This window comes from Anomaloglossus baeobatrachus, chromosome 2 (assembly GCF_048569485.1).
Source record: "Anomaloglossus baeobatrachus isolate aAnoBae1 chromosome 2, aAnoBae1.hap1, whole genome shotgun sequence".
NCBI lineage: Eukaryota > Metazoa > Chordata > Amphibia > Anura > Aromobatidae > Anomaloglossus > Anomaloglossus baeobatrachus.
Genome location: NC_134354.1, coordinates 488,882,285 through 488,894,749, shown reverse-complemented (window position 1 = coordinate 488,894,749; position 12,465 = coordinate 488,882,285). Strand labels below are relative to the sequence as shown.

The 12,465-nt window shown below is 45.6% G+C and overlaps 1 protein-coding gene across 1 annotated transcript in view; it reads right to left on the bottom strand.

Moving 5' to 3' along the window:
* The window catches only part of UXS1 (UDP-glucuronate decarboxylase 1), a 94,400-nt gene that overhangs the window by 66,230 nt on the left and 15,705 nt on the right, over positions 1-12,465 (bottom strand). Inside the window, 3 exon segments of the mRNA XM_075334261.1 lie at positions 707-750; positions 1,070-1,121; positions 4,574-4,601. Of these exon segments, the coding sequence (XP_075190376.1) occupies positions 707-750; positions 1,070-1,121; positions 4,574-4,601 (124 nt within the window).

The following is a 12,465-nucleotide window of genomic DNA, read 5'->3' as shown; positions in this document are numbered from 1 at the left end:
TAGTAATATCTACCCTATGATTTAAAAGGAAGCAGTCAGGGAGGTCTAGTACTGCTGAGGTTACTGACTGCAGACTAAGACGCACAGAAATTTTAGCAATATGATTTTTTTTTTCTTTAAAATCAAAAGTCTTGGAAAAATACGGTATCTCTACTATTCCTATAAATGTTGGTTAGTACTAGGACCATGTAGTGACCATGTGACAATAAGCAGTTTGATTTCGGGAATTAAAAGTGGAGAATGGCTGTTCTAACATCTGTCAGCACAATGGGAGAGCAGCCTGATAGAAAGACCAGCTGTTTTCTGAAGGGGGGAGAAATAATCCCTGCCCAGGACCACGATTCATATCATTTCCACTAAGAAAAAGTAATTACCACAATAGATATAATTAGGGCACTGCAATCTCAAAGTATTAGTGCCACCGTCATCGTAAAGCAAGTAGACTGGCGACGTATGAGCCAATATAGCAGCTGCACAGACTTTCTGTACTACCATGGTGGATGAGATTTTACAAAATCTGCTGCATAAAGTACCAATCTACAGGATATTTAATTAAAGATGCGGATTTTCACTGTAGATTATCTACACTGCAACACAAGGGAGCTACGTGATGTCAGTCCAAAACATTTGGAGTCAATGCCAACACAAAAAAAAACAAACCACACACACAAACATGACTTTGTGCAATTTTTGACACTGGACTTACCTTTTTTCTAAATTTCTTATTTTTTCTCTTAGTGGAGCAATCACCTGCACAAAAGAGGATAATGGACTATGGTAAACAAAAGGTGACGTAAAATACTGAGGAATCGAGAGTGCAGTACAATCCAGAGAGAATAAACGTCCTACATAACTGTACAACTCAGACTACTATTCTTCAACTACAGTTTCATAAAGAAAGAAATCCTATCTCCTTTGTGAAGGCCGTCCCCGGTGAGGAGCACTGGGTTCCATCACCACATAGCGCTGACATTTCAGATGAAATAACATGAAGGAAGCGGCATCTAATTCAAGACAGAACATTGGTGCGATAAACGCTGTGTAAAACACAGGAGATAATTGCACAGACCTCTTCGATTTTCTTTTCCATTTTCTGCTCCCCAATCTCCTGGATTGACTTGCTGAGAATAAATAAGTAGGAAGGTTAGGACAATTACATGTGGAGAGGTCATCTGTACCCAACAGTTATGTGTCACTTTGGATAAAGTGGTTTTAAATTTACTGCAAAAGGAAATAAAAACAAACCAAAAAAAACAAAGACAAGACAAGAACACCATTTATATACCGTATGTATTTCTAAAGATCTTTTACCGTATGCTAATGAGCGAGGGGACGAATCCCCTGGACATTTGTTCCCCCTTCTAGTCGGCTCCATTAGCATGTTCGTACGTCCCTGTGAATGTGCTAACATGCTAATGACTGTGCAGTGTCAGAGGATGATCTCACTCACCTCTCCGCCGCCATTGCGTCCGATGCTGGATTTCAGCTCAGTGCGCATGATCCCGGAGTTTGGGTCACGCACACCACTTCAGATTGAAGCCGGGATGTGTATACCCAAGTTCATAGTGTGCATGACTGGAACTCCAGGGTCATGCGCACTGAGCCGAAATCCAGCGTCAGACAGCGGAGAAGCGAGTGAGATCATCCTGTGACACTACGCATTCCAAAACATTAGCAGGCCCGCGGGGGTGTACCAACATGCTAATGGAGCAGACTAGCCAGGGGAACAAACACCCAGGGGACTAGTCCATACAATATAAGATCTTTAGAAATACCTTTTCTAAAGATCCCTTTATCTATGCTAGTGTATACAGGGATGGTTAGGCAGGGATTAGCAATATGCACCCAGAACTGCTCGTGGTTCTGGGTGCATATTGGACCTGACAGGTTCCCTTTAAAAGAGATGATCAAGAACTAGATTTAAATTTGTAATACCTGATATAGCTGCTTAGGGGAGGCAAATAAACTAACAACTGTTAAGATAGAGAGACTATGAATATACTAGTATATGTATTAAGGCTGCTTTACACACAACGACATCGCTAGCGATGTCGCTCGTGAAAGCACCCTCCCCTGTCGTTTGTGCGTCACGGGCAAATCGCTGCCTGTGGTGCACAATATCGCTAGGACGCGTAACACGTACTTACCTTCCTAGTGACGTCGCTGTGGCCGGCGAACAACCTCTTTTTAAAGGGGGCGGTTCGTGCGCCGTCACACGGCAGGCGTCCAACAGAAGCGCAGGGGCGGAGAGCAGCAGCATGAAAGTCATGCCCACCTCGTTGCTGGATGATGCAGGTACGGTGTTCGTCGTTACCGGGTTGTCACACGTAGCGATGTGTGCTGCCTCAGGAACAACGAACAACCTGTGTCCTGCACCATCAACGATATTTGGGATTTGAACGACGTGTCAACGATCAACGATTTGGTGAGTATTTTTGATTGTTAGCGGTCGATCGTACATGTCACATGCAACGACGTCACTAACGAGGCCGGATGTGCGTCACGAATTCCGTGACCCCATGACATCTCGTTAGAGTGGTCGTTGCGTGTAAAGCCCCCTTTATACACATACATTTGATAGATAGCAATACTCTGTTTGTGCTTCTTTGTACCGAAGGTCCTTCCTTTTTTTTTTGTTTTGTTATAAACATGTACACATTGTGAATGGTGGTTTGTAGTCCCTGAAAATTCATCTGAGTTAGAAACATTAAGGCTATGTGCGCACGTTGCGTAATTGCATGCAGTTACGCTGCGATCTGCACCACAACCTAACTGCATGCGTCCCCTGCATAATCTATGAAGATTGTGCAGGAGACATGCGCACGTGGCGTATTAGAGCACAGCGCTTCGGCTGCTGCCCGAAGCGCGCGTTCTAAGAAGTGACAGGTCACTTTTCGTGCTCTCTGCCTGCATCCCCGGCTCTGTCTATGGGAGGGTCTGCAGTCAGAGCGCATGAAATTTTTTTTTTCCCCACTACGGACTGTTTCGGCAGCGATTTGAAGCGCACGTGTGCTGTTCAAATCACTGCAGACATTTCTGCAGGGACAGTACGCAACGTGCGCACATAGCCTAAAGGGAACCTGTCAGGTGTAATATGCATGGAAAACCACGAGCTGTTTTAGGTGCATATTGCTAATGTCTGCCCAACTGTCCCTGTATCTACTAGCATAGATCAGGAATTCTTAGGAAAAGCGATTTCTAAAGATCCTTTATAACAAAAGGTGGGGAAACCTCCGGCCCGCGATTACTTTTTATGCGGTCCCTAAGCACATTCCTGGGGACAACAGTACTCGGGAGGCAGTCGCGGTTGTTGGCTGCCAGCCTTTTAAATGACAATGTGTAGTATGCATACATTAGGTACTCAGCAGGTTGGTCTGTGCCAGCCTGCTGAGGAGATTACTTTGTGGGTGGAGCAAGTGCGAGATGCACTGTTTTATCGTCCCACAGAAGAAGAGCAGCAGGTTTACCTGCCTCCCGCTGCTGTGAGCCCTCCACCCAGTGCTGTGTAACCCCCTAGAACTATGTACGCCCACCAGTGCTGTGTGTGTCCCCTTAGTGATGTCTGTGCTCACTCAGTGCTGTGTGCCACCATGGTGATGTCTGTGCTCTCACAGTCCTGTCCGAGCCCCAGCCCCTCCTGTGATGTGCGTATATGCCCCCAGTACCTCCTGTGATGTATGCGTTTCCAGCGTCTCCTATGTGATTTATATGATTTACTAATCTGCTGATTGCGCTCCAGACTGAGACAAACCTGCAAAAGCAGTTGTGAGAAGCAACATGATCAATATAACCATCACACTAAAGTGAAGCAGCTCCAGCCACCATAGTAAGTGTGTATGTGTAAGTTAGTTAATTGTTCCACAAAATATTTTTGCGTAATTTTAAAGCTGAAAATATTTTGCAGCCCCCGAAGGTTGGTACAAATTTCCAAATGGCTCCCAGCAAAAAAAAAAAAAAAAAAAAAGGGGGTACTAATATGCTAATAAATGCGCAGCGTTTTCGGCTTAGTGCTCAAGGTGAGAAGATGAGAATGTCCCTGGACTTCCAGTAATGTGCACTACATCAGTTTGAAGCCGGGACGTGTACACTCAGCTTTATAGTGAGCATGAATGGAAGTCTGGGACAACCCATCATGCGCAATGAGCCGAAATCCAGCATCGAGGGCAGTGGCAATAGAGAGTGGTGAGATCTACCACACTTCTGACACTGCGCATTCATTAGCATGTTAGCACACCCACAGGGACATGAATACATGCTAATGGTGCCGACTAGCCAAGGGAACCAACACCCTCAAGAATAGTCCCTGGCCTCATTAGCATATCATAAAGGATCTTTAGAAATACTTTTTCTAAATATCTTTATCTATGCTAGTGTATACAGGGATGGTTAGACAAGGATTAGCAATATACACCCAGAACTGCTTGTATTTCTAGGTGCATATTGCACCTGACAGGTTCTCTTTAAATATCTTGAATAGTCCTGTGACTATCAAAACCAACATCAATTCTAAGCAGGTAAAGGCTGAAGCTTTTACATCAGCTTACATTTTAAAATGGATAAAATAAAAACTTACCTCATGTTGACAAAGTTTCCCCAAACGGCTAAAAAAAAAAAAATAAAATAAAAAAAAAAAAAAAAATCACCTATTAAAATATTACAATTGACAGTGGAAAAGGTTATAAACTTGTTCAAATGTTTAACAAACGTTTAAATTGGTGGTGTGTGGGGGGGGTGGGGGGCGGAGAAGAGGTATCCCAAACAAAGCAGTATGCAGAAGGTCAACAGTACATTGTATATTATCAGTCAGATACTTTGACATCACTCTGAAACAGTTATTTCACTTGGACACTTCCAAGAACAGAGAAGTCACATTGCCCTTTGCCGGTCTTTCATCAGAAGTCATGTTCCCTGATCCCAATTCTGTGCATACACAGCAGCTATACTGAAAATGTTTCTAAAGGCCGCTTTACGTGCTACGACATCGCTAAAGCAATCTCGTTGGGGTCACAGAATTTGTGACACACATCCAGCCGCGTTAGCGATGTCGTTGCGTGTGACAGCTATTAGCTATTTTTGATCGTTGCAAAAACGTGCAAAATCGCTAATCGGTGACATGCCCCCCTAAGCTCAATTATCGTTGCTGCTGCAGCACACAACACTGTCACACTGCAGGAATGAGGAACATCTCCTTACCTGCGTCCACCAGCAATGAGGAAGGAAGGAAGTGGGCGGGATGTTACGTCCCGCTCATCTCCGCTCCTCCGCTTTGATTGGGTGGCCGCTTAGTGACGTCGAACGAACCGCCCCCTTAGAAAGGAGGCAGTTTGCTGGTCACAGCGACGTCGCCGAGCAGGTAAGTAGTGTGACAGGTCCGAGCGATGTGTGCCACGGGCAGCGATATGCCCGTGACGCACAACCGATGGGGGTGGGTACGCACGCTAGCTATATCGGTAACGATATCGCAGCGTGTAAAGCGGCCTTTAGGCACAACTCAGTGCTGTGCTTTTATACCTTTGTTAGGGATCAGGTATGCGAGCATAATGCATTTACTCAAGATACTAAACGGTAGCCATCGTCACCAGTTTTCTGCATCGAGAAAAGTGACTTCAGAAACACACAACGATCCGGTGGCTTACAAGAGCGGGGTTGAAAACTGATGAAGACACCGCCCGGTGAATATGTGACTACACGCATTCCAGGTACATGCGTGATCCCTAATAAGGGTGGGGAGATTTTCCGGATGAGAGAAAACCATATAAACTTCATGTTTATTGATTCTTTACAAATGAGCAATAGGACATGAATAGGATACTAAACTACTAAAAACCAACGTGTTTCGGTGAAGCTTTATACATGGTTTGAACAAATACAATGGTCATATGCTATATGAGCAAACGATCAGTGTATACAGGCTGGGACTGGCCCAGAGGGGAACAGGAGAGTCCCCCAGTGGGTGGGCCCCTGTGCTGGAGCGGGTCACTTAGCCCCCAATATGAGCAGTATTTGGCCTCATTATATTATTCACTATGTACAGAAAAAGCAGGGTCTCATCATTCACTCAAACTTCCCAGTGCATGTGTAACGCCCTGACAAAATCAGGTTGTCACAGATGACTGCATCCCTCTTCCAGGTGTGGGATTCCTCCTCCTTGGCCTTCCAACACAACCCCACATACAGGTACAAACACCAGCCACAAAAACCTAGTCACCCCCCCAGGACAATAGGGACACACCAGTGGGCGGGGCCAGGCAGATGGTGACACTCACCTAGGGGTCCTGAGGTGTCAAGGGGAGGTGACACGACAGTCTAGGAAAAAAGTTCAGAGGAGACAGTGGAAGTGAGAGGAGTGAAGTGGTAGTCGGGGGTTGTAGCTCCTGGACTACCTAAGTTGACTAGGTGGCAGACGGCAGAGCAGAGCCACAGGCGACGGAGATACGGTTGCGGGAGACCTTAAGTGGACCGGGGCAGGGTTGTAGCCCGCCGGTGCCGACAGTGGAAATCCGGTCCGGAGGCTGTGCACAGTAGGGGTACCTGGACCCTAGGGCGAGGACAGCTGCAAGCACCTTTCCAAATAACCAGCAGGTGACAAGATTCCAAGTCTTGTCCCACTAGCAGCACATATAGAGTGAGACGGAAGCCCAACGCGGAGAATAGGGCATCTGCAAGTGCCTGCTAATATCCCAAGGGTCAGATCTCGCGGGCGACAGCTCCCAGCAAAGACACCGGGAGTGGACTTCCCCGTTTCATGCGGACTAGTTAACACACAAGACAGCAACATAAAGTGCAGGAGGAAGGGCCCCTGTTCTGTTCAAGGGAGTGCGGGACCCGAGCACAGCTCTCCGGAGGCTACCGGTATCCGGCAGTTGGTTTATTATCTGGACTCTGTAACTTTATTCCAAACAGTGAGTACACCGGTACCATCCGGTCCATCCGCGCAGACTGTGCCCGATCACTCTGCCTCACTGACACCTGGGCCCCGGGACAACACCTCCCCTACCCGTGAAGGGGATACTATCCTGCTGACCCGCTCCCATCAGCCCCGGGCATCCCATACCATGGTAGCGGCGGTGTCACCAACAATCACTGCAACCCACGGGTGGCATCACTGAAAACTCTCCTGTGTAAAAAAAAAACCTTTTCACTTGCGGGCAACGGACAGGTGCTCGCGCCCGGGTCCGGTTGCCACTTGAGCCACAGCCACGACCCTGGATCCAAGCATCTCAAGCAGCCCCCCTGCAAAATATTATTCCATAGAAGTACAGAAAAATGTGTGACAGAGGCGAGCTGAACAGTGGGCCCCCCAGAGTCCGTCAGTGTTACTGGTGGGCCCTTAGCAGCTCAGTCCACCACTGAGTGTACACACACACACACACACACACACACACACACACACACACACTATATCAGCACGTGATCAGCATATAAGCTATATGAGCACGTGATGATTGTATTTGTTGAAACCATGAATAAGGCTTTGAAACGCGTTGGGTTTTTGCAGTTTAGTATCCTATTCACATCCTAGTGCTCATTTTTTAATGGATCAATAAATATGTAGTTTTAAAACAGATTTTTCCAGCAATGATAGATAGAAAACCATCTTTTCTTGCATCAAAGTTTTCAGCCTAGCCTGGGCGTCTCCGTGTGATCTGAGGAGCCATCAAGTCTGAAGTGAATGGCGGTGAGCTGACCCTTTGTGTCTTTTATCTTGAACAATTCTGATCATTGGTGTCGCCATTAGAGCTTATCCAGATTATCAGTTGTTTTTGTTTTGATCAGTGCCATTAGTGTCTTTCAACCGATTGTCTATGGGGCAGTTCCCATGTCCAATCCCCCCCCCCCCCTCGGAGCAAGAGCTCTACCAAAAAGCATAAAGGCTTTTAGAAAAATGACCAAATATAGCAATTTCAAGTCTATGGAAATTGATAATAAATAATAAATCATCATCAAATGAATAATATCCATGTGTGGTCAGTTTTTTCCTCAGACTTTGATAATAGAAGCCTTTTCCCGTCCACATCCGAGAAAAACTGATGAAACTAAAAAGACCGTTTTCTAGTACAAGAAAATAACTGACATCTAAATGACAGCAAATCTTAAGATTAGAGGCTACATGGTTACAGCACAACTGTGTCCTGTATAGAAGCCTTGGGGAGTTAATGATCAATGTGAAGTGCCAACACAGATTAATGCCTTTGCCTTATGGCTGGACATTACACGATTACATTAACCCCTTCCTGATGCAGCCATTCCCCCCCCTACCCTACTAATATTCTTTCATTTTATTTTTCTGTTAACATACCTGTGGGAGGGCTTGGATTTTTGCGGCTCGAGATTTAGTTGATAAAGCCAGCATTTAATTCACCATATAATATAATAAAAATCAGAACAGGGAAATATTTCTGGGATGGAACGTAAAACATTGCTACATTCTGCTAAGGTTGGGGTTGATTATATACAGGTTTTCAGAATTCACTGGTATACCGTAATTGTTTATTGTAGGGTCCCTGATCTGCAGGCAGGATATTATGGAGCAGGAGGATCAGACTGACACAATTTAGTGGGAGAAGTTTCCGTAAAACGTACATTTTATTCATAGAAATCCCTGGTGTCTGTACACGAGTCCAGTGGGCGGTCCTATCACATGATTGACAGTCCTCCCTGTAGGACTCTGCATGCAGAAATACCCATCACTGAGTAGGACCGCCCACTGGACTAATACAAACACCAGATATTTAAAGTAATAAAACACAAGTTAGAAATATCTCCAACAAACCTGATCAGTCTCTGATTTTCTCAGCCTCTTTCACCCTGTGCAGTTCACAGATTGGCCCGCATGGCAACTGGTATATGCTACAATATTCATTGCCCCATAACATTTGGCAATTGAGCTGTACTAGTTTGGTTTAATAGAGGTGCATCAGTAACCGAGATAGAGATATATCTCTGCGCATAGTGTGTGTATGTATGCTAAAGGAGTCCACACCGTCGCATTTACAGTCAAGAAATTTTGCTCAGACGCCCAATGTGATTCAGGGAACGTCATAGACTATGTTTTGACAGGAAAACTTAACCTCCCGCTTTACAGTTACTCTCCAAAAATGTCTCCATTAAACTGAATGGAGGTGGGAGCTACTGGCTATTATCAGGAGCTGTGATTGGTTGCTATAGGAACAAAGGACATTCATAGTATAAGAAGCTTATGTGTGAGGTAATAAGATGTCGGTGGGGAGACAGAGAGAGAAAGAGGCACACAGGGAAAGAGAGATGGATCGGGGAAAAAAAAAAAAAGCCAGACAGAAAGGCAGATGGGGAAAGAGGCAGTTACTATCCCGGGCAACACCCGGTTACTACAGCTAATATATATTAGCTGTAGTAACTGTAATATATATATATATATATATATATATATATATATATATATATATATATATATATATATATATATATATATATATATATATATATATATATATATATATATATATATATATATATATATATATATATATATATATATATATATATATATATATATACACACACACACACACATTATATATAATATATATGTATTTTATGGGGGAGGGGGGGGTTGAAACATTGTTAAAATCATAATCTCCAATGAAGTCCTGGAGTACATAAAAGCCGTTGTGTCTGCCATGTATTAGGCCTCTGGTTGATGTGACAGTTTATTGCCATCTATTAACAACCAATATGCTTCTATCACTACTGACTGGTATGGTGATGCCTAAAATACCCATCACACGGACTTACCTACCTAGCGACGTCGCTGTGGCCGGCGAACAGCCTCTTTTCTAAGGGGGCGGTTAGTGCGGCATCACACAGCAGGCGTCCAATTGAAGCGGAGGGGCGGAGAGCAGCCACAGGAAAGTCACGGCCACCTCTTGGCCGGAGGACGCAGGTACAGTGTTGCTAGTCGTTCCCAGGGTGTCACACGTAGCGATGTGCGCTGCCTCAGGAACGACGAACAACCTGCGTCCAGAACCAGGAACTATATTTAGGAAATGGACGATGTGTCAACGCTCAACGATGTGGTGAGTATTTTACATAGTTAGCAGTCACTCGTATGTGTTACACGCAACAACATCGCTAACAAGGCTGGATGTGCGTCACGAATTCCGTGACCCCAACGACATCTCGTTAGCGATGCCGTTGCGTGTAAAGCCCCCTTAAGGGATTGAACTGCCAACATTGGAGCAAGTTTTGACCACAGTAGCTACATCAAAAGGTCACCTTTATTTGGAAGCCAGGACCCACAATGTAGAGAGTGCACTCAGCGGCTGAGCCTGCTCCACAAAAATCACCAATTACCTAAATTTGGATACTTGTGTTTTATGATCATACCATGCTTTATTGTGGAGTGTTTGGGGTTTCTTTTTATGCTGCACTTTATTTCTGATTAATCTAAGCAGTTTCACCAGAATCTTGGTGTAAATTGCTTTGATAAGTCTTAAGATTTTTGCACGACTCAGAGTTGCACAAACCTCAGCGACTTCCCACTAGTTTCTCCCAGCTATGCCAAAATATGTGGCACAGGAGAAACCTACCAATGCTTTGCTAATACATGGCTGGCTGTAGCATTACTTACACCAGAAATCGAACACCATTTCTTACTTAAATACATGCAGCTGAGGCTAAAAATCATTTTTTTGCAATTGGGTTTTATTAAAACTTCTGCACCTATTGCCACTGTTATTACACTATTGCTGACTGCAGGAGTTAATGAGTCGGCCACGTTATCTTTACTTTATCAGATGTGTTGATACATGATGTTATGGCGCTTACATAATAGTAAGTATGACAGGTTCTTCTGCTCTTCTTAATGCAGCTTTCCAGTCCATAGAATGGCTGCTCTGGAGGAGTATGTTACCAGACCTGTACAACTGAAAGCCTCACATGAGAAACAGCTTTTCTATTGGAAGAGACTGATGGACAGGTCTGGTCACCTGCTCCTCCACCAGCAGCCATTGTATGGACAGGTCCGGTCACACACTCCTCCACCAGCAGCCATTGTATGGACAGGTCCGGTCACACACTCCTCCACCAGCAGCCATTGTATGGACAGGTCCGGTCACACGCTCCTCCACCAGCAGCCATTGTATGGACAGGTCCGGTCACACACTCCTCCACCAGCAGCCATTGTATGGACAGGTCCGGTCACACACTCCTCCACCAGCAGCCATTGTATGGACAGGTCCGGTCACACGCTCCTCCACCAGCAGCCATTGTATGGACAGGTCCGGTCACACACTCCTCCACCAGCAGCCATTGTATGGACAGGTCCGGTCACACACTCCTCCACCAGCAGCCATTGTATGGACAGGTCCGGTCACACGCTCCTCCACCAGCAGCCATTGCATGGACAGGTCCGGTCACACACTCCTCCACCAGCAGCAGCCATTGCATGGACAGGTCCGGTCACACACTCCTCCACCAGCAGCCATTGCATGGACAGGTCCTGTCACACGCTCCTCCACCAGCAGCCATTGCATGGACAGGTCCGGTCACACGCTCCTCCACCAGTAGCCATTGTATGGACAGGTCCGGTCACACGCTCCTCCACCAGCAGCCATTGTATGGACAGGTCCTGTCACACGCTCCTCCACCAGCAGCAGCCATAAGTCAACAGTGTGACGCAGCAGCAAAAAAAAGCAAACACCATTCTAGGATGTATTAACAGAAGCATACAGTCTAGATCACGTGAAGTCATTATACCCCTTAACTCCTCTTTGGTCAGACCTCATCTGGAATATTGTGTCCAGTTCTGGGCACCACATTTAAAAAAAAACAAACAAAAAAAAAACGACATCAGCAAACTAGAGCAAGTTCAGAGAAGAGTGACCAGAATGGTGACTGGTCTGCAAATCATGTCCTATGAGGAACGGTTACAGGATTTAGGATGGTTTAACTTGCAAAAGAGAAGACTGAGAGGAGACTTAATAGCGGTCTACAAATATCTTAAAGGCTGTCACACTGTAGAGGGAGCCGTTTTATTCTCATTTTCACAAGGAAAGACTAGAAGCAATGGGATGAACCTTATGGGGAGGAGACACAGATTATATATTAGAAAAAAACTTTGACAGTGAGGCTGATCAACGAGTGGAACAGGCTGCCACGAGAGGTTGAGAGTTCTCCTTCAATGGAAGTCTTTAATAAGAGGTTGGACGGACATCTGTCTGGGATGATTTAGTGAATCCTGCTTTCAGCAGGGGGTTGGACTAGATGACCCAGGAGGTCCGTTCCAACTCTAATATTCTATGATTGAATGGACAGGTCTGGTCCCACACTCCCACCACCAGCAGCCATTGAATGGACAGGTGCGGTCCCACACTCCCACCACCAGCAGCCATTGTATGGACAGGTCCAGTCACACACAATCACCAGCAGTGTTTTTATGGACAGGTCCGGTCACACGCTCCGTCACCAGCAGCTTGTGTATGGACA